The sequence below is a fragment of the Equus asinus genome, chromosome 4, assembly GCF_041296235.1.
Source record: "Equus asinus isolate D_3611 breed Donkey chromosome 4, EquAss-T2T_v2, whole genome shotgun sequence".
Taxonomy (NCBI): domain Eukaryota; kingdom Metazoa; phylum Chordata; class Mammalia; order Perissodactyla; family Equidae; genus Equus; species Equus asinus.
The window spans coordinates 77,404,300-77,428,503 of NC_091793.1; the positions used below are offsets into that span (position 1 = coordinate 77,404,300).

Consider the following 24,204-nt stretch of genomic DNA (forward strand, 5'->3'; position numbering starts at 1 on the left):
GCTGCACATTTATATTTTAGTAATAGATCTAAAATGAGACTGACCTCTTGGCAGTGCATACATGGAACAAATCCAAATAGTACTGCGTACACTACAAAAAGTGAACTGACATTCGAACCACAGTCCAGAGAAGGTAGGTCAGAACTTGAGGACTGAACCTAACCAGGTCAACTGCTAGCTAAAAAGACAAACAAAAACATCAAGCACCTCCTTCATACTAAAAACAAGACCGAGAGTCTCATGATATAATATTCAAAATATCCAGAATATAGTCCAAAATTACTCATCATCTGAAGAACAGAGAAAATCTCAACTCATAAGAAAAAAAAAAACAATCAATAGACACCAACCCCTGGATTACACAGATGCTGGAATATTTTCTTTTTTTAAAAAAAGACATTACTGGAGGAAGTATAACTGTTTAATAAAAAAGAAGAGCAAACTTGAAATTAGTGGAAAGATAGAATATTTCAGCAAAGAAAAAGATGATACAAAGAAGAAATAAAGTCTTAAAACTGAAAAATAGAAAATCCAAAGTAAAATATTCATCAGATTGACTCAATAGCAGAATGGAGATGACCAAGAAAGAATCAATGAATGTGAAGATACATCAGTAGAAATTATTCAATCAGCTCAAGACAGAGAGAAAAAAATAGAGACTTAGACCTGTGGGACAACACCGAAAGTTCTAGCATTCATATGATCAGAGTCTCAGAAGGACAAGAGAAAAAATGCAGAGCAAAATATCTTTTTAATAATTTGGTTAAAGACATAAACTTACTGATTCAAGAAGCTCAATGAACGCCAAAAAGATAATTTGAAAGAAATCTATGCCCAAGCACATCATAATCACCCTGTGGGAAACTAAAGACAAAACAAAGCAAACAAACCCACAATCCGGGAATGAAACATAAGAACAACAAAGCTAATGACTGCAGATTTTTCATCAGGGATCATGGAAGCCAGAAGGAAGCTGAACACCACTTTTAAAATTCTGAAAGAAAACAACTATGAAACATTCAGAAAATAAAAAATTCTAACAAGTTTCATGTCATTAGCACCCAAAATCAGAAATTAACTAGGGCTAAATTTAACAAGATGTTCTAGAGCTCCACACTAACAACTATAAAATATTGCTGAGAGATTATGCCATGTTTAAGGATCAAAAGACTCAATATTGTTGAGATGTCACTTCTCCCCATATTTATCTAAAGATTCAATACTATTATAAACAAAATCACAAGAGGTATTTTGAGGAACTTGATAAGCAGATTCTAATGTTGACATGGAAATTAAAGGATCTCAAAATAGTGAAAATATCTTGGAAAAGAACAAAGTTGAAAGGCTTACACTCTTATTTTAAAGGTTATTACAAGTTAACTATAATCAAACAATGCAGCATTTGCAAAGGATAGAGAAATAGAAAGAACAGAAGAGAGAGTCCAGAGATAGCCCTGTACATATAGAGGCAAGTGGTTTCCAAAGAAGGTACCAAAGCAATTCAATAAAGGAAGTAAAGTCAATTCAAAAAATGATACCAAAATATATAGATAACTACACTTTTTTAAAATGAACCTCAACCGCGAACTCACACTAGAGAAAAAGATTAAGGCTCAATGGTCATGGAACTAAACATAAATCCAAAACTATAAAGTTTCCGGAGGAAAACACAAAGTAATATTCTTGTCAACAAAGGGAAGGCAAAGATTTTTAGACTACATAGAGCACTAATTGTGAGAGAAAAATATTAATAGAATTTCATCAATATTAAAATGCTTCTGCTCATGAACACACCATTATTTAAAATGAACAGGCAAACCAAAGAAAGGGAAAAAATCTGCAATATATATTTTGACAAGAGACCTGTATTCGAAATATATAAAGAACTCACGTGACTCAATAAGAAAACTAGTCACTTCTCTCACATAGGCAAAAGAATTTAACAGGCATATAAATGGACAGTAAGTGGATGAAAAGTGGTCAATATCTTTCATCATCTAAGAAATGCCAAGTAAACCACAATGAGACACCACAATGAGATACCATACCAATTATGATGGCTAATACTAAAAAGACTAACAATTTCAAATACTGGCAGGATGTCAATTGACCAAAACTCTCATATATTGCCAGTGGAAATGTAAAATTGAACAACTACTTTGGAAAACAGAACAGTTATGTCTTATAAAGTTAAACGTACACTTAACATAAGGTCTAGTGATTCCACTCCTAGATATTTACCAAAGAGAAATAAAAACATATGCCCATAATAATGACTTGCACATGAACGTTCATAGTAGCTTAATTCATAATAGCTAAAAACTAGAAACCATCCAGAAGTTTACCAACAGAAGAATAGATAAACAAAGTGAGTGTACTCACACAATGAAATAAAACTCAGCAATGTAAGGGAATGAACTATTAATACATAAATAATATGAATCTCAAAAACGTTATACTCTGTGAAAGAATTTAGATACGAAAGAGTACGTACTCTAAATTCCATTCATATGAAGTCCAAAAAACCAGAAAAACTAATCTGACCAATTCATTGTAATGCCTATAAAAATCTCAGCTGACTTTTTCCTCTTTTTTTTGTGCAGAAATTAACAAGCTGATCCTAAAATTCACATGAAAATGCACAGGCCTAGAATAGTCAAAAGAATCTGGAAAATGAAAAATTAAGTTGAAAGATGCACACTTCCAAATTTCAAAACTTACTACACAGTAGCATTTGTGTTGATTACTCCAGTAATCAAGACAGTATTCTACTGGCATAAGGATAGACGTATAGGTCAATAGAAGAGAAGTGAAAGTCCTAAAACAAACCACATGCATGTCAACTGATTTTCAGCAAGAGTACCAAGACAATTCAATGGGGTAAAGAACAGACTTTTCAACAAATGGTGCCAAGACAACTTGGTAGCCGCATACAAAAGAATGAAGTTAAACATCTTCTGGAATCAAACAACACATAAAAAATATCTAAAAATGGATCACAGACCCTAATTTAATATAAAAACTCTTAGAAGAAAATCTTCTCGACATTGGATTAGGCAAAGCCTTCTTAGATATGAAACCGAAAGCAACAACAACAAAATAGATAAATCGAGTTCTTAAAAAATTAAAATCTTTTGTATTTTAAAGGAAACCATCAAGGAAGTGAACAGAAAACCTACAGAATGGGAGAGAGTATTTGAAAATCATGTATCTGATAATGGACTGACATGTCCACAAAAAGAAATGTGCAAGATTTCAGAGCTGCTTTATTTATAATAGACCAAATTGAAAACAACCCGAATAGCTGGCAAAAAAAAAAGAAAACTGGATAAACTAATGATGATATATTCATATATAATGAAATACTATTCAGCTATGAAAGAAAAAAGAAGAAAAATCTACTGAGACACACAATATATGGATAAATCTCAAAAACATTATGTTGAAGGAAAGAAGCCAGACTCAAAAGAATACACATTGTATGATAACATTTACATAAAATTCAAGAACAGACATAATTAATACACGAATTATATGAAGTACCTCAATGGTTACTTATTTAAGGCAAGGGTGAGGGTGTCCAACAGAGAAGGGTTGAGAAGAAACTTTCTGTGGTGATAAAAATAATCTATACCTTGATTGGAATGTTGGTTTTAGAAGTGAATATATCTATCTGAACTCATCAACTGGACAATTAAGATATGTGCATTCCGCTGCATGTAAATTTCACTTCAATTTTTAGAAGTTCGAGAAGAAGGGAAAGTGCCATGGTTTGTGGTGTCCTACTCCTCCCTGTGCCCTTTTCAAACACTAGACACAGGCATAGAAGGCCATTCTTGCCACCTGAGGGACCATGAGACTTTTCTTTGTGCTTCAGTAAGTATTCTTCTAAATCTCCTGACTTGTTTGAAAATGGAACAAATTCTGAATAGTTTCCAAGTTTCCTAGTAGAATAGTGTCTCTATCATCAGTATTTGACTTGAAATGAAAGGAAGGTAGACATTTACCCTAAATCTTACTGCAGGCCAGTCCTGGGTTAGCAAGAGGTTAACTGGAGGGGAGAGAGCTATACAGGAAGAACTCTCTCTTCAAAAAGACTATTTCTGCTTGAAAGAATCCTAGGGAAATCTGAGAGGCTCTTGACTGATCCAACTTTTCAGAGTTTAAGGTTGAACTCAGATATGTAATCCACAGCATTATTCTGAGGATTTCTCTGAAAGTTTCTAGAATTTTATGTCTTTCTATGACGTCTGTTGCAATAAAAAAAAAGAGGGTTTAATTTATTAATGCGGTTTATATAGCCTTTTGCTTAGCAGAAGTAAATGCTTTTTAGAAAACCTATCCTCTATCCTTACACTTCAGAGTTTATGATCCCAGTGTCATGCTGAGGCATACCTTCACCATACTCAGATCATAAAAATAACATATTTTCTAATATCTTCCTCTGGACAATCTAATATTTTCTTCTAATTTCTCAAGCTAAAGCAATTAAATAAGTGTGGTGTTGGGCAAAGATATTCCAATAAACCAGGAGAACAGAACAGAAAGCCTTGAAGCAAACCCATGTATATACGGGAATATATAACGGAAATAGAATTACAATTCAATGAGAAGAGAATGGACGATTCAAAAAGACCATTGTGACAATTTAAATAGTAAACTATACAATTTCATTGCTACCAAGTAGCATGCACAAAAATAAATTTTGGATGAATCAAAAATTTAAAAACTGGAAGCAAAATTTTAAGACTTTTAGAAGTAAATGTAAGGAAGTATCTTATAATACTGAAATAAGGGAGGAATTATTTAAAAATGTCAACAAAAGAAGACAAAATGTACAGTGCATAAAGAGAAAGACTGATAGATCTGAATACATTAGGAGTAAAAAATCTATGGGAGAAATTGCTGACTATAAGACTGTGGCAGGAGATACACAAAATGAGCCTGAAGCATCTTGTAATGCCAGAAAGTAAGAAAACGATAAGATGAGAGAAAGAAAAATAATGAAAAACAAACAAACAAAAACAAAGATGGGATTATGTCAGAGGGATGAAGGAGCCAACTAAAGGAACTCATATTGGACAAAGCTGGAATATTTTGAGCAATAAAATGAAGTAGTTTATATTGGTTTATAACCCAAAGTATAAAGTAAGTATCAATGCAGTCACAGTGATATAAATGATTGAATAAATAAATGGGGAAGAAGATACAAATATTCTATACAGAAGAACTGAAAATAATTTATGCAGATATTCCACCTTCATGGAGATGGAGCACAGCCCCGTACTCCTTCAATGTGGGCTGTGCAGAGTGACTTCCTCCCAAAAAGGACAGTCTGCAAGGGGGTGAGAGGAGAAGAACTTCCCAGAGGAAAGCTGACAAACACTGCCTCAGTCAGATGATCAACGTTCACCTAAATAATGTTATATTGATACCATGAAACCTTGATATGATGTGATGAAAATGGCACTTTAACTTTTGGTCTACCTCCAAAAAATACATCCCAGTCTAATCATGAGGAAAACATCAGACAAATCTCAATGAGGCAAATACCCCAAAACAGCCAACCAGTTAATATTCCTCAAAAATCTCAAGGTCATCAAAATCAAGGAAAGAATGAGAATCTGTCACAAGTGAGAAGAACTTAAGGAGCCATGACAAGTAAATGCATGTGTATCCTGGATGGGATCCCGAAACAGAAAAAGGACACTAGGTGAAACTATGGAAATTTGAATAAAGTATGAATTTTAGTTAATAATAATGTATCAGTATTGGATCATTAATTGTGAAAAGTGTACCATACCACAGCGGCTGTATGTTGCTTTGACGTGGAAAGCTATGCCACTGGTATTTCAAACACCAGCAAGATCACTTATGGTGGACAGGTTTCAGCAGAGCTTCCAGACTAAGACAGACTAGGGAGGAGGACCTAGCCACCCACTTCCAAAAACATTAACCATGAAAAGCTTAGGAAGAGTGGCAGAGCATTGTCTGATACAGCGCTGGAAGGTGAGAGGATGGCACAGAAAGACCGGGCAGGGTTCTGCTCTGCTGTACACAGAGTCACCGGGAGTCAGAATCGACTCAATGGCAACCAACAACAAAATAACAAACTTTTAGAAAGAGAAATTTACAAAACAATCCAATTTACAATTAAATAAAAAGAAATAAAATACCTAGGAATAAATTTAATCAGAGGTAAAGGATCTGTATGCTGAAACTATAACACATTGATGAAAGAAATTGAAGATGACACAAATAAATAGAAAGATATTCCATTTGGATTGGAAGAATTAATATTGTTAAAATGTCCATACTAACCAAAACAATCGACAGATTCAACACAATTCCTATGAAAATTCAAATATCATTTTTCACAGGAATAGAACAAACAATGCTAAAATTTTTATAGAACCATAAAAGACCCAGAAAAGCCAAAGCAATCTGGAGAAAGAAGAACAAAGTTGGAGGCATCGTGCTCTCTGATTTCAAACTATATTACAAAGCTACAGTAACCAAAACAGAGAGGCACTGGTATAAAAACAGACACACGATCAATGGAACAGAATAGAGAGTCCAGAAATAAACTCAAGCATGTATGTATGGTCAATTAATTTATGACAAATGAGCCAAGAATATACAATGGGGAAAGGATAGTCTCTTCAATAAATGGTGCTGGGAAAACTGGACAGCCACATGTAGAAGAAAGAAACTGGACCACTATCTTACACAATAAACAAAAATGAACTCAAATGGATTAAAGATTTGAACATAAGACCTGAAACCATAAAACTCCTAGAAGAAAACATAGGCAGTAAGCTCATTGACATTGGTCTTGGAGATGATTTTTTGGATCTGCCACCAAAAGCAAAAGCAACAAAGCAAAAATAAACAATTGGGACTACATCAAACTAAAAAGCTTCTGCACAGGAAAGGAAATCAACAAAATGAAATGACAACCTACAGAATGGGAGAAGATATTTGCAAATCATATATCTGATAAGAGATTAATATCCAAAATATATAAAGAACTCATACAACTCAATAACAAAAAACAATCTGATTTTAAAATGAGCAGAGGATCTGAATAGATACTTTTCCAGAGAAGACATTCAGAAGGCCAACAGGTACATGAAAAGGTGCTCAACATCACTAATCATCAGGGAAATGCAAATCAAACCCACAACAAGATATCTCCTCACATCTCTTAGATGACTATTATCAAAAAGACAAGAAATAAATGTTGGCAAGGACGTGGTGAAAAAGGAACCCTCGTACACTGTTGGTGGGAATATAAATTGGTGCAGCCACTATAGAAAAAAGTATGGAGATTCCTCAAAAAATTAAAAATAGAGCTGCCATATCTGAAGGAAACAATAGCATTATCTTAAAAAGATATCTGTACTCCTATGTTCACTGCAGAATTATTTATAATAGCTAAGACATGGAAACAACCTGTGTCCCTCAATGGATAATAGAAAATGTCATAAATATACACAGACAAAAACACACCCAGAATATTATTCTGCCATAAAAAGGAAGGAAATTCTTCCATGTGCAACAATACAGATGGACCTTGAGGGCATTATGATAAGTAAAATAAGTCAGACAGAAAAAGACAAATATTGTATGATTTCACTTATATGTGGAATCCTAAAAATAAAATGAACTTAGGGATACAGAGAATAGATTGGTGGCTGCCAGGGGTGAGGGAGTTGGGAGGTTGGTGAAATGGGTGAAGATGGTCAAAAGGTACATATTTTCAGTTATACAATAAAGTCCTGAAGAGTTAATGTACAGCATGGTGACTATAGTTAAAAATACTGTATTTTATACTCAGAAGTTGCTAAGAGAGTAGATATTAAAAGGTTCTCATCACAAGAAAAAAAATTATAACTATGTGTAGTGACAGATGTTAAGCAGACTTATTGTGGTGATCATTTCACAACATACAAATATACTGAATCATTATGCTGTATATCTGAAATAATATGTCAAATATATCTCAATAAAAGAAAACAGAAAGAAAAGCTTAATTCACCTTATACCCATCCTAATGTCCCTTCATTGACTACCAGCAGTTAGAAAATCAGTTCTATCAACCACTGGGATACTGTAAACAACAACCTTACAATTCTACCAAAACCAAAAACTGGCCCCAAGGAAGCTAGTAGTAGGAATTGGCATGTCTGGGGACTATAATTCCACGCCCCCTAAGTCCTGGGTGTCCAAACTCTGAATTTCCCTTCTTGGCTGCCTTTTGTCTGCCAGCGGTCAGACTATACAGCTTTCTCTACAGCTGTCCAGCCAAGGCCAGAAGAAGGGCATATTAGACAAAATCCCGTCAGTTCACCAAGGCAGTACCACCTGGGCTGCGTGCAATGTTCCCTTTTTCACATGTGAAGAAATGATCTCTTCTTGTTTAAATAACAGGTGTTCAAGATGATCACTTTTGCTTTCTACAAATTACCAAGAGGGAAAGTAAACTCATATGCTGTATAGGGCAGGCAACAAACAGGTTAAAAATAAGATGGGTAAATCTCTCAAACACTTTTAGAAGAAGAGGTCCCTGCAGTTAAATAGAGACCCACTAGAAATCATGAACAGATACAGGTCACTGAGGTAAAGTTTCCTTAATGTATTTTTGTCCACGTTTGTATCAGGAGACCCAGTTAACTCCAGTATCTGCACCATAGTTGGCTGTCCACATCGTGGCACTGAATGAGGGCTTCTGCTGCCATAAGTTTGCCCTGTCCTCCAGCAAGGATGTAGAGAGGATCCAAGGATTCTGATTTCCCTACTTCTTCAAATACTTCTGTTTTTTCTCAAATTTCTAATATAACTGTCAATATTTCCATCTTGCACCATTATTCCTTGGATGTTCATTGTGTGAAAAAAAAGGGTGTATGGTTATAAATTTGCTGATTGTACAGTATGGTAACACCTAGTCTGTGTCTACACATCTGTTGCAGGAGAAAAGGGAACCCCGCAGTAGGGTAAATGGGGTTCCTGTGTTTCCTCAGTGCCTTGAGATCAGTAATCAAGAATTGAAATTTTTCTTTTTCCCAAAGAAAAATTACTCAATGGGGTAAAAAGGAAGCATACAGTGTTGAAAATTTTGCATACTTAACTCAAGCATTTTTAAAATTGTGTCTAGTATCCTATTAGTGTTCATTAATATCTCTTTGATCAAAAACAAAGACAAACTCACAGTGGTAGAAGTGATATTCTTCTAAAACTTTTTAATGTAAATGTAAGAAAACCACAAATATATTTAAGCCATTGTTCATATCATTTTGAAACAGTCTGTCTGAGACATTTTATTGTGTCATAAGCAGATATAAAAACACTTTTTGGGGCCAGCCCTGTGGCCCAGAGGTTAAGTTCAGCACACTCCACTTCAGTGGCCCAGGTTCGGTTCCAGGGCATGGACCTACACACCATTCATCAGTGGCCACGTTGTGGTGGTGACCTACTTAGAAAATACAGGGAGACTGGCACAGATGTTAGCTCAGAGACAATCTTCCTCAAGCAAAAACAGGAAGATTGGCAATAGATGTTAGCTCGTGGCAAATCTTTCTCAGCAAAAAAACCAAAAACGCTTTTTGCTATTCTTTAAAAATCCAAATGCATCGTTTTAACTCATCAACTCATTGCTATTCAATAAATAAAACTGTCTTTATAAGTTTAGAGAAAAAGGATAATCAGAAGGAACCCAGCCTCTAAAATATTAAACAAACTATAAATTTCTATAAAATTAAAACAATTTAGAATAGTGTTAGAATAGATAAAGGTTAATGGAAAAGTATAAGCAGTCCAGTAAATGACCCAGATTAATGGGGTATTTGGAATATGATAAAGATGATAGTAAATGCTGGATTACTCAATAAATGAGGTTGGGAAATTAACTATCAATTTGGGAAAACATTCTATTTGGTCCCTACCTCATACAAACTTAATTCCACCTAGAATTTTCAAAGATTTACATAGAGAAAAATAAGAAATACATACATTCTAGAAGATACTGAGAATGAATATCTTTATACTCTTGGGGCAGAAACGGCCTTTTTACATATTATATCAAAATTGAAGATGACATTAAAGTCTTCAGGGCAGCATAGATGTTACAGTAAACTGAGTCCCCGATAGGGAGCACAAGCTGAAACACAGTCTCCAAGAAAGAAGAGAAACATGATCTGCTAGCAGTTTGTGATAAAAAAATGAAAGGTCAGTATGAAAACAATGGTGATAACTATTTCATGGAGGAAAAATTTAAGAACAAAAGGAAACAAATATGAAACATCTAATCTGCTGAAATAAAGACCTGAGTTAACAGAACAAAAGAGCAGACAGAATTGATTAAAAACCAGTAAAGTAACATGTCCAAGGTCACACAGCTAACTACTGGTGGAGCTGGACTTTGAATCCAGACCTGCCTCACGCCTAAGCCCATGCTCTTCTCATCCCCACGTATATGCCCACTAGCCATTAAAAAGAAATCTTTCTGCATGCTATGTGGTACCCTGGATTGGATCCTAGATCAGAAATGGGAAATTATTGGAAAAACTCATGAAATTTTAATAAAATCTGGAGTTTAGTTAGTAGCAACATGCCAATGTTAATCTCTTAGTTTTGATAATTATACTGTAGTTACGTAAGATCTTAACAGAAAACTGGTTAAAGAGTATGTAGGTATGCAACTTTTCTGTGAGTCTAAAATCATTCCAAAATAGAAAGTGTGTTAAAAAAAAATGAAAGAAATCTCCCAAAAATGATGCCTTGGGTACTATCTTAAAACTTTTAAGCAAAGAGATTTATTGCATAAAGTCAAATTTTAAAAAGGGCATGATTTGCATTACAGATTTTGATTATGCAAGTTCATTGATGATTTTAAAAGTAAATATCTGCCTCAGTTATACAGCTTTTTTGAAAATACTTCTCATTTATCTTTTTCCATACTGCTTTTCCTTTCACGTGGATAAAAATATAGAATACTGTAAATTGTAGTCTTTAAAAACATAAGGGGATCTGGTTGCGATGAATTGCTTTCCATTTCTGCTATAGCTGTGACAAAAGTTCTGGACTTGTAACAGCAAGAATTAAATTTAGAGGATTAATAGAACTGTCTGATTTTAGTAGCTGCCAGATACTGAAAGAATCGGGACCTCAGAAATAAATGAATCCTAAGAGCAGAAAAGCTGAAGTATATAATTAAGTGGCAAACTCAGAGGGGTTTGTCTAGGTAAGGAAAGAGGGAAAACATATTGAGAAAGAGGGAGAAAAATCAAAATAAAGGAAGTTAAAGAAAATCAGGGCTTATGGTGTCTCTAAGGAATTGAGATGTAATCAGTTATGGAATGGGGGTAAACAATAACTAATGTGAAAGCAGTAAATCAGATCTCATCACAGCCTCAAAGCCTTCCAATGGCTCTTGTCACTTAGAGCATGAGCTGGAGATCCCTAAGGACCTTGGTGACCTCCCCCTCGGGGGGCCCTCCCCCAACCCCCTGCCCCCCATCACTTCTCTGCCTTTATCTTCTACTATTCGCCCTTTCCCTCACTCCCCTCTGGTCATCCTGTCTCCAATGCTGTTCCTCCTGTGCTCCAGGCCTTTGCATCGCTGATCCCCCTTCATGGAAGGCTCCTCCGCCAGAGTTCATCATGGTTCACTCCTTCAGCTCCTTCAAGGTTTGCTCAAATACTAACTTTGCAGTGATTTACAACTATGAATGCTTTATTTGAAATAGTGATCCCCTAGAATCCCAGTCTCCCAGCCCCTGATCTCATTTTCTCATAGCTGGTTCCACCATTTAACACTCCAATTACATTGAATGTCTGTCTCCCCAGGGTGTGAGCTCTCAGATTTCCGCCTGTTTTTTTCACTGATGTTTCCCCAGTACCTAACAGTGCTGGGCACACAGGAGGTGCTCAACAAATACTTGTTAAATCAATCAAGACATAAATGTCATCTTTCATTGTCATTGTTAAAATAAGAGTAATAAAACAATGATAACTTTTCCAAACTTATTTTTTGAGCAATCAGAGTAATCTTTTTCATTTGTCTGTGTTTTCTGGGTATCTTCTACACTGAATAGTTACTTCTATAATTGTTGGAGGGTTTTTTTGCTGAGGAAGACTAGCCCTGAGCTAACTTCTGTGCCACTCTTCCTCTACCTTATATGTGGGTCACCGCCATAGCACGGCTGACAAAGTGATGTAGGTCATCAGCCGGGATCCGAACCCACAAACCTGGGTTGTCGAAGCATAGTGTGCCAAACTTAACCACTATGCCACTTGAATGTTTTAAAAGAGGATTTTGTTTTGTAAAGGACTAGAGAGTTATTATCTGAGATGATTTCAACTCAGGCTCATTCACTGTCAGAATCAGAAAGATACATTCTTCAGAGGCCTGTTCTTATGAGCTTAAATAATATTCAGTTGTTATGAGGAAAAGCTCTCCATCATAAAAACTGTACATAAACAAATGTTTAATAGCATGATCCACTAAGCTAACGGAATCATAAAATTCCAACCTCCTCATTTTAAAGATGAAGAAACGTTGTCCGTTCTTTACATTCAATCAGAACACAGCAGATGACATGTAGAACAGGAGCTTGGCCCTCAGGAGAAGATTGAAACATCACAGAATGGTCTAGCCATAAACATTTTGCCATGCAGGAGAAGTCCGGATTGAAATTTTTCAGTTCACCATTTGACTAAACGTTCAGTTTCTCCAACTTATTTCCATTTCATTGCTCAAAGATGCTTGTGAGCAATTGCTTCCTATTGTTTGAACATTCAAGATTCTCTCTGCATTAAGATCAGTAACAGAATAAATAATATGATCACCTCCCTAAGGGTCTTATCTGTGGCGCAAGCTCCATGGTACCTTCCAGAACCCACTCAACATTCAGCCTCTTACTCCAGCCCTTTGCTTTCCCTGTTGACAGAAGTGCATGGCCAGCATATTTTACAAATTTCTTACTTTTTTCAGTGGATGGATTGTCAATTAATTCTCATGAAATGAAATGGAAACAGCCTTCAGGGCCTGAAAATGTGTCACTTCTCTCTTTCAAAAAAACTAATTCTTGTGCTGAAAAATTGCACATGTGCCATTGTTTTGTCATAAGTGGGGAAAAAATTCTGGTGTTATGTTTTTTCCTCTGAGGTGGCAGCAGCAGTTAATCCACACATGTACATTCCTCGGGTCCCCAGACAGTCATCTGTGATGTTAGAATGGCACCCGGGCAGAGACTTTGGTAAAGACAGTCTATAAAATGAAGTTGCTATGGACCAAAACAACCATATTGATTTTTAGTACAATTCAAAACACAAAGAAACAGCAGTTTTCTAAATGGCACCGACTGGAAAGGACAGGGAGAAAACTCCTTCCTTTGTGGCAAATAGTGGAGAGAAGGAAAAGGATAAAAGATGATTACATTAGCAAACATCTTAGTGTTTTTTTAGGCTGTTTGCTTTTTTAAGTTCGAAGAACTGAGAGGCTTGAATTATGTTGAACTTATCTGAATGCCTAAATTTGCTCATTTATGGACATTGTGCTCTCAGCTGGAAGCCAGACCATCCAGTAGGCCTTCAGGAAATAAAGCCTTATAACCCTTGGAATGTTTGAACATCCTCTTTAAAGCCCAAATAGTCATTTATTTTTCTCAATTAATCTCTCTCTCACTCTCTCTCTCAGCAAAGGGCAGAGCTGTCTAAACTGCATTACAAACACATTATTTACCAATACATCATTAAGTTTGCTGCAAGCAAATATTTTCCTTAGCTATTTTTAATGAGACAAAATGCCTTCCAAGCCAGAGACCTTTGGAAGGGAGGTTCAGAATCAAGAGAGAGCAGCCAGAACTTACCATGGCCCCCTCACTTCTTCTTTGGGCAACTTCTCGCTGTAGTCGGGCCACAGCCAACTTCTCCCTGGAGAAACAAAAGCACATGATCAGTTGGCCATTCTTCTCAGGGTAGAGGAACACTGGCCTGGCTTTGAAACATTCTTTTGAGGTCTCGAGAGGAACTCCTTCCCTGGTTTAGCTCACTTCCTCCACTAAACTTTCTATAAATATTTAAAGTGATGGTCATTACTGCATTGTTTTCACTGAGTGTCATGAAAGAGATTTTTTGTCTTGGATGTCATGACAGCTAAATGAATGCTGAATGTGGAGTAAAAGCTTCACTTTAAGTTCATTCACATATATCATCTGTAAATAAATTTTCTGTGGCTAAAACATTTCAGTTGCCCTTTCTGTATCAACTCTGCTCATACATATCTATAATTATTTTTCTTTCATTTCTCTATGCTGATATTGAATTTTTAAAGCAAAGAAAACATAACTCTGTATATTCTTGAAATAATAATAGAAAATCATTTGCAGGCTTGCTACATAACAGGCAACATGCTGGGCATTTCACCTGATCTTAAATGAGCCTGACAACAACTCTAAAATAGGTTTTATTATCCCCATTTATTGATGTGGAAACTGAGGCTCAGAGAGGCTAAGTATTAGACTGAGCCCCCAGCTGATATATAGTAGTATTAGGATCAAACTTGAGGTTTTCCTTACTTCAAAGCCTAAATAGAAATTTGCATATCATTTTTCAGGGTCTAGGAAAAATTCTGCATATCATTTTACAAGGTCTAGGAAATATGTAAAATTAAAAAGCAGGTTATTTACTTTAGTATTCTTTATTTTACAATGGAGTTCATTTTGCATCCTTTATAACTTTAATTCTAATTTCACTTAAAAAAATCTTATATTCACCAAAATTTTAAGAATACTTTTTAAAGTGATAGATACCTGAATTTTGGACAGCTTTTCAATTATTCTTTAAAAAAGATGACAGATGAAGCAGGGGTAAGTGAACTCTTCCAGTAATCCTCGCATCTTCGTGTGAGCAAGGATTTTCCCTGAAATCTGTTATCAAGATGCGACACTATTTGAGAGATATTTCCTCCTTCAGCCTTCCCTCTACACAAGAGCAGCTATATACAAACAGTGAGGAAGCAGCTCGATTCCCAGATTCCCAGGCGAGTGACAGAATTCTCCTCTCCTAACTGACTGCTTGGGTCTTTGAAATGCCTCTGACTGCCAAGGAGGCATGTGCTTTAGTTTGGTTCAAGTTGAATAACTTTTTAGTAGGAGTAGATCTCTTTGAATAAATACCGAAAGGCAGATTAGAAGGAGGAAAATTAGAAGCAGGAGACAAGGGATACAAGTTTTGGGAAGCTGGAGCAGGACGTGTGTATGTGCCCAGCGAGAGAGGGCAACAAAATAAACAGGAAGAAATCACGAAGAGATGGAGTCACGCGCCTCTTTTTGAAGTAAGAAAGGCAGAGAATCTACATGTATTCTCTGTCCCAAGTCCTTATGAGCAGATGAAAGGAGCAAAGAATTGAAAAAGGAGAATATGACCAACTTCTAGCTTAAGAGGAAAATTAATACATGGCAAATACCCACGAGGACAAAAAAACAGAAGAACATATCCTATAGTCTATGATTAAGCAATTCTATTCTGAGGTATAAACCTAACAGAAATGCACATATATATTCACCAAAAGACATGTACTAGAATATTCCTAGAAGGACTATTTGTAACAGCCTTAAACTGAAAACACACATACCCATTAACAATAGACTGGATGAACTTTAGCATAATTATACATTGAAATGGCATAAAGTACTGAGAAGGAATAATCTACACCTAATCACAACAACATGTGGCATATCACAAACTGTTGAATGAAAGAAACAAACGCAGAAGAGCATATAGTTTATGATTCTATTTATATAAAGTTCAGAGACAGGCAAAACTCCTAATCAGTTCAATCAGGCAAGAAAAAGAAACAAAAGACACAAATATCAAAAAGGAAGAGGTAAAACTGTCTCTATTCACAGATGATATCATTTTCTAAATCGAAAATCCTAAGGTATTTACAAAACATCTATATAACTAATAAGTGAATTTAGCAAAATCATAGGATACAAGCCAATATAAAAAAAATGTGTTGTTACATACTAGCAAACAATTGGAAAATCAAATTTTACAAGTGTAAAATTTAAAAGTCAAAAATATAAAATACTTTGGGAATAAATTTAACAAAAGACTTGGCAGACTGCTACACTGAAAACTATAAAACACTGCTTCAAACAATTAAAGGTGACCTTATATATATATATACATTGCTGATCCCTGGAAATGGTCTTAGGAGCACCCAGCATCCCAGGACCACACTTTGAGAACTTCACTCAGAAGATACAGAACTAGAAATGGAAGAATTTCTGGAAAATTTCCTGGACTCATCATTCCTAATTTCTGAATCTTTAGAGAAAGATTTAACATATATGCTAATAGCACGTTAAGTTTTTACAAGAGCAGTTTAGTATAAAGACAGACATTTGTAGAAACAGAGCAAGAGTCTATCTTGTCACTATCATCCGACTAAATGATATAAAAGTCCTGATAAGTGTAAGATTAGTAACATCACTATTTTATCATTAAAAGAGTTTGCCTACATAACACTGTTAGGAATTATCACATGGTATACATGCATGTCAAATTTTATAAAATTCAATCTGAAAGACAATTTTAATAGTTTTAGCCATTACATAGTTTTTAAGAAGAAAAACATTAATAAATCATGAAGTTTTGTGGTCTGCCCACACATTATATTTTAGGTATTCAATAAAGAAAGTGTGAATGAACAAACATGAAAGGGTCATCTTCAGAGTGGCAGCATGTTAGTCATTTCATTTGGTGAAACAGACTAAAATATATGGAAACTGAAAGCATCAACTTAGGCTTGACCTTCCACCGCATGAACAGAGGTGTGCCCAATTTCAAACAGTTACTTGGCAATGTGTGACGCAAATGTGGACAATCTCAGAGTAGTCTGAAGATCCCCAACCCTAGCCCAGCAACTTTAGTCATCCTCGTTACAAGTTGGAAAACTGCTAAGTCTAGCGATTTGGGAGCTACCCTGACTCCAAGTAGTTAGGTGGTGAAGGGACTGAATTCACAAGAACAGCAAATACAAGTGTCTCTTTGGGACCATGCTCTGTAACTGTTTTAAATCATTTATTCATGCAATGCAACATATACAACGTCATGGAGCAAAGCTCTCTAAAGGTTCTAAATAACAGCCCAGGCTCTTCCACAGGGTGGGTGGGCAAGACCCATGCCAGCTAAGTCCCACTACATCAAGGGCACCCCAATTTTGAGCTATTTTATGTACTAGGCTTCTGAATCCTATTTCCTTTGAAAAGAGAGTTTCAAGCTAAAAAACAAAAATTTTTTCTTGAGGTTCAATACTTTCTATCTCCCAAATCTTTCAAGTTTTTAGCATTCTACATGTGTGGATTTTATGTTAACAGGTCTTTTTTTTAGTAGGAATTGTATTTTCTTTGTGTATGAAAGAAGAGTTGTCATACTTTATTAAAATTAAGAAAGTGATGGAGTTGTTGAATGGGTGAAAGTACCTGTAATGAAATTCTCACAATTTCTAGATATTATCATTTCTGGGCTCAAATTATCAAGTTAATCAAAGTATTAAAAATAAATAGGTCTGTCTTTTTTACAGTAACCTCATTTGCCCTTTGGTTCAGTAGTCCCTTGGCAAACCATATCTTCAGACCCCCATGGTCCCAATATATGTGTGAAACCAACTGGGACCAGCATCTTTTTCATGCAAATTCAGGGTTCTTAGAAACAGCTTTGTGTAAAAAATAAAGAATCCTTGACTTGCATGCTAACTCAAGGCAAATTAAACACACATACACATAGGCTTTTGCTCCTATTCTGAGACCTTAGCTCATCTGCTGGAAACTAACAATTGTGCTTTTTCAACGCATCACTGTTTTGTTTTGTGTTTGCAGCAAAGCCAGTAGCTCGTTATGAAGGGAGTATTGACTTTATATGACTGCAAAACAAATGCCCAGGGATATTTTATTGAGAGCTGTGGATCCTTATTTACAGAATAGGGATAAAAGACGGATATAAAGAATATACACACAATGAAACAAAAGAGACTACAACACTTACTTCTCTTTCTGTTAAATGCAAAGAGAAGTTTCCCCTCCAAGATGGATGAAATAGGGCTACTTTATTTAATTTTTTTACCCAAATGTCAAATTAGTCTTAGGTTTCTAAAGTCCTTTAAGGTGGCCCCAGACAATCTCAACTAAAGATAACAAACAACAACAAAATTATTTATATGAATCAGGGATCTTCAGAATACCACTGATATAACTACAATATAAGCCCATGGAAGATTGTCCTCAATGAAACCAACAGGATGTTGGCATTTGTAAAATCCAGAAAAGACCTGCAAGGTTTGCATGTTCAGAAAAACATTCCCCAAGGAGAAATCAGCTTGCAAAGGGGGAATATATTCAGTTTGTGATGTGTGGAGACCTTAAACTTGAGGGCACTGAAGAGCCATCTGTTGCGTGAGTGTCGAAGGCAAGCCTATCTGGAGACAAATCAATGTCCTCTTGCCACTCTAAAGGAAGCCCAGCACCCATCGGGGGGAATGAAACCACTGTGCAGACGCCTCTCCACCAGGCAGATGGTACCCCCTGAGGATGCCCTGAAGGAAGAGCAGCACAAGCCCTCTGTACAAGTGTGAGGAAAAATTTCTACTGATTGTAAGTCTCATTGCCTCCAAGTTCTCTATACAAACAGTACATCTGAAAGGCGCGGATCTAAAGGCATGTCAAACAAGCTGTCAAGATAGTAAATATTGTCTGTTTTGATGAAAGTGCCAGCTAATTTGAGCAATTTCTATTTGACTTTTCCAGAAAAATTAAGTATAACAAATTATAAAATAAAACATAATGAATTATAACAAAAATAAGTATAAAAATAATGTATAAGCAAGTTCATATATGCATTTAAAAAGAAAAAAAAATTCTTAAGCATCTTACAAACCCAAAGATATTGCGGTATTAAAGAATCCTATAATACTCCCCCAAATCTCTAACTTCATGTTAGTTTTGGTTCTTAGGTTAAGCTAAGTATTCTAAAGTATTTAAATTCTAAAGTATTTAAAATTAATTAAATACATAAATACAGTTATTTATATGTTATCTAATATATACATCTATCTCTATTTTAATTTATTCAGAATATTCTGCTGACTATATAATCCAATGATGATAAAACTTCTTATTCGTTCATCAAATATTTAATATGAATTTACTCTAGGCCTGGCACAGTCCTAGGCCCTGGAAAATACAGATAAATAAGATGGTTCCAACTTCAGTGGGCTCAGGGTTTAACAGATGGAGAGCACAGCCAAGAAAACCAGCGTCGTAAGATACGATAACCACAACACAAGGACACTGTATTCAAAGCTGGATTTTAAAACTAACGTCAGGTGATAATTTTATCAAGAGATTGAAATTGAACTTCCCTTTAAAATGGAAAGTGCATTCTGCTATTTTTTAAACTTCATACTTTTCAACAAGTCATACAGGGAAAAGAAGTCTGTCCCCACAAACATTTTAAGCCTTTGGAAGGCAGTGATACCACACTTTAGTTCAGATCCAAGTTCTGCTCTTTGGGTCACGATGTTCTCCAGGGCACTTCTCTCAGAGACTCTCAACTGACTTCTTTAGACTCTTCCATTTCAATACATCATACCACATCCTCAATTTAAAGAGATGATAGTGATGGCTAATATTTATTGAATAATTACTATGTTAAGCACTACCCTAAATACTTTACATGAAATATTTAAACCTCAAACAATCCCATGAGGTAGGTATAATCATCTCCAATGATAAATAGAATGTATACAGAGATATGCATTCTCAAACTTTTGAATTTAGAACCTCTTTATACTCTTGAAAAAATCATTGAGGATTCCAAATAGCTTTTGTTTATGTAGGTTATATCTATCAATATTTAACATATTCAAAATTAAAGCTGAGACTTTAAAAATATATATTAATTTATTTGAAATAACATTATTTCCATTCCAAGCTTAACATATACATCATATAATTATAAACTATAACCAAAGATTCCAAAACAAAAATTAGTAGACAGAGTGGCACTGTTTTATACTTTTGCAAATGTCATTAATGTCTGGCTAACAAAAACGGCACCTGGATTCTCATATCTGCTTCTATATTCAGTAGTTGCAATGTCACACATTGCGTAGCCTCTGGCAAACCTCTGTATGAATGCCCATGAGAGAATAAGAGTGAAAAAGGTAAATAACGTTTTAGTATTCTTAAAAAAACAGTTTTGCCCTATGTATCCCCAAAACGTCATAGGGTCCCTGGAGTCCCCTGGTCCACAGTGTGAGCACGGTTGATGCACAGTTAATACCTACCTTTCATGGGGAAAGTGAAGCTCAAATAGGCTGGAAAACATGCCCATCAAGTCATTGCTCTTAAGTTTAAATACAACTACTCTTGTTTCTCCAAATTTCCAAAATGGCAATGAATATATGTTTACTTAAAATCTCATTTGTTAGAACTTGTGCCTCTGTATGTACCATTGCCTGTTACCACTGCCTCTACTGCTAGGAAAGTTATCACAAGTAAGGCAAGAAATGCTTGGGGTCTCCAAGTATGAAACACATTCTTGCCCATTTTCATGTCAATCAATGGGAAAACCACTAAAGTAACTTTTTAGGAACACACTGAATTCCAAGTACTATGAACCTTCATTTCTGAGAGCAGAAGAAAAATAGTAATCAAACTCTTAATATAAACCTATGCTCAGCATAGGTTTTGTTTCAATTAACATCCTCCTGTATTTTTCCCTACAAAGATATCACCAAATGCCTAAGAGAAAATTAGATAGATGATTACTCTCTTTATAGCCTGGGGCAGAGAGTCACACTCTGAAATCTTGGAGAAAAGTTTCAATAAATCATCAGCCTTCCCCATTTCTGATTGGGCCCTAAGAATAAGAAGATGGTGGTAACCTGGTACATGTGGGAAGAGAACAGGGCTGCTTCCCCAGGAGGCCTAGGACCATTCTCTGCACACACAGAGGTGTCCTGGGGAGTCACCCGCCACAGAGGCATGACAATGCCGAGTGCCAGGTGCGCCCGTCGAGTGGGCAGATGGGGAGACCGGTGGCAGCAGTCCCTGAGTAATGGTTAAAGTAATTAGCCTTTCCAAAGCAGATCATTTAATTACTCATCCACTCAGATATTCAGGGTGAGAGCAGATTTTAGAGAAACTTTTAGAGCTACAGCCCAGACGCAAGAAACTTCTTCATAGACTTTTTCCAATACATAATTTCAGTGTTGGCCTCAAAACTTTAAAACACCAAATATTACCCTCTGATTACATAATTATGAAGAATCTAATACATCTATAATGCATAAAAGTTAGCAAGTCGAGAGTGCGTTCTAAATTGGTGACCTTTATGCAACTTTTGCAGCAATAGCTAAGAGGCAGCTGGACTCAACAGGGCCAACATGCACACTCCACTGACTGTGGGAGAGTGTGGGAGTTTAATAACGTCATGCTGAGCTGATTAAGGAATTCCCTCCCCACCAGAAATAAAAATAAAAAATTAACACAGAGACTTTTTAAAGAATTTGGTGTGTTGGAATACAGAGACCATTAGTAAAAACAAACACACACCCTAATTTTAGTTGCCTGCCTTTCTGAAGGTATTTTATCCACATGCTTATCCTTATTGAGCTTTCTGAAGCTTTCTAAAACTTTTCTCTCATTTCCTAAATTTCTAGAGAATTTGCTAAAAGTTCTCTAAATTTTACACCATAGAAGTATTCTCAAAATTATTCTACACTGAATGCTCTTCCACTCTCAAAAATGGTGTTTCAAATTGCACACACAAAGTCTGGTTAGCAAATAAATAAACCAATGAAGGGCTGAACTTGTCTATCTGGGTTTTCTCCTTTTTATTTCTGCTTGGAACTATTATCTCTAGAATATTACATGCTTTTATCACAAGCTTTTTGATAAACGCAGGCTCTACTAACTTATTTAACACAGTACAGAGTTAAAGCAACCCCATTTTCTTCTCCTCCTCTCTTTGTCTGGGGCAAGTAAAATCTCAAAGCTCTCCAACCTAATGCATTTCTGAAATACTTACAAGAGCAAAAAACGCCGCCAACTTAAATTTAGGGATTTCTAGTCTTAACTCTTGCAATAACTTCTTCCGTGAGTGTAAAATCAGTTCAAGGACTTCAAAAAAGATTTCTTTGAGATGTACTTTTTATGAATCATTGAAGAACCACTTAATTTCTTAAACTTCATTTTCACTTCTGAAAAACCTATATTTCAGAGTGAAGATTCCTTATGTTTCCATATTTTCTAAGAAACTTGAAATTCCCCATTTTTGCATGCACTACTCCCGTATTTCTTCTCTTAATATTAAAATTCCACAAAAAAGATACATCTAGGTCTGTATTATGTCTGTCAATTAAGAAAAACTTTGTAAAGCAACAGAATTAGATTAATGATGTTTGATTTTCTTCCATCAATTTTGGTAAGATTCAAAAGTGATGGACTATATGTAGTTTAATATGGAAAGGGAATTCTTAAGGAAAAGAAAACACATGCTAACCATCTCCTAAGGACCATTACATATCCGTGCGTGGGTGCAACAACAGCCCTTATGTGACAATTAATTTAGTTTCCACGGCTTTCAATTATCAATGGTCCTGAAATCTCATTCTGTCTCTATTTTCATGAAGGTCCCAGGATAGTATCTGTGAGTAAATTTAAGCCATCTGTCTGGGCTCAGAAAAATAAGGCTTGTGAGTTCCTAAAGGGAGATGTTGAAAGAGAGAATGAAGGAGGCCCTGGTGGACTGTAACACAGTCCAGTTAGACTCTACAACCTCTTTCCTTCATTTTTTGAATGAGTCACATACAAAAGGTGAATTCTGCTCAACAAAATGGTGGCTCTTAGGATAGACTGGCAATGCCATCAATTCATTCTACAAATTATATGCTGTTGACTATGTTGAAGGCCCTTTGCTAGACTCTATGGAAGATATGATGGCAAGTAAGGATTAATCCCTGTAGTGAGGGAGCATTCGGTCTTAGAAAACAGATAATGTGTTTATATCCAGTGTTAACGGTTGAGTTGCGTCCCCCAAAACTTCACATGTTGAAATCCAGCCCCGCAATACCTCAGAATGTGACCTCACATGGAGGAAGAGTCTTTACAGACATAATCAAGTTAAAATGAGGTCATTATAGTGAGCCCTAATCCAATATGACTGGAGTCCTTAAAAAACAAGGGTAAATTTTGAGGATAGATACACACAGGGAGAATACCATGTGAAGATGAAGGCAGAGATTGAGATGATGCTTCTCTAAGCCAAGGAATCCCAAAGCTTGCCACCAAACCAGAAGCTAGGTGAGAGGTCTGGACCAGATACCTCCTCACTGTCCTCAGAAGAAACCAACCCTGCCAACACCTTGATCTTACACTTTTAGCCTGCAGAACCGTGAGATAATAAATTTCAGTTGTTTAAGACACCCAGCGTGTGGTGCTTTGTTACAGCAGTCCTAGCAAATGAATACATTCAGATTTAGTTATATTTCAATATAAAATCTATCAACTATGTATGCTTGAATATATATATACACGTATGTATATATATGCTCTCTATGTATGTATGCTCTCTCTATATATACAAATATACATATAGCTTAGTAAAATACGATGGGAGCCCCAAGTAAAGCGTAACATATTTTCAGCAGAAGGAGTGTTTACTTTTGAACAGGAGAATCAAGGAATCTTTATAGAGGAAATGGCAGTCACATTTCACACAAGCTAAAAGCCATAAAAAGTCAGAAGCCATACATGGGAATTTATGACTATAGGACTATAAACTATTTACTGCAAAGCTGTTTTTTTTTAACCTAAGGAATTCACTTCTTTTACAGGCCATTTCTCAAGAGACTTCAAGACAACTATACGAATGATTCAAATGGCACACTTCATATAGAAACCTCCACAGATACACATTATCTTAGCCAGAAAGACATTTTTTAGTACTTTCATCTTTAACTTCTTCTTCTTAAGTCTACTGTGATATCCAGTACAAGATAAGGTGCCGCCCCAATGCTCTATTCCATAACTATTCATTTAGTTGGTCTTCCAGAGTGGACATAGTTTGCAAATACACTTACTCACTCTCTATCTGTCACCCTCATTACAGGGATGTGCACTGATCACTTGAAGG

At 35.8% G+C, this 24,204-nt stretch overlaps 1 protein-coding gene across 10 annotated transcripts in view; it reads right to left on the reverse strand.

The window, feature by feature from the left end:
• NCKAP5 (NCK associated protein 5) overlaps positions 1 to 24,204 on the reverse strand; it is a 916,285-nt gene that overhangs the window by 489,859 nt on the left and 402,222 nt on the right. For all 10 annotated transcript variants that reach the window (XM_070507565.1, XM_044769045.2, XM_044769048.2 and 7 more), the window contains one exon: positions 13,872 to 13,935. In XM_070507565.1, coding sequence (XP_070363666.1) covers positions 13,872 to 13,935 — 64 coding nt within the window. The remainder of the gene's footprint in view (positions 1 to 13,871; positions 13,936 to 24,204) is intronic.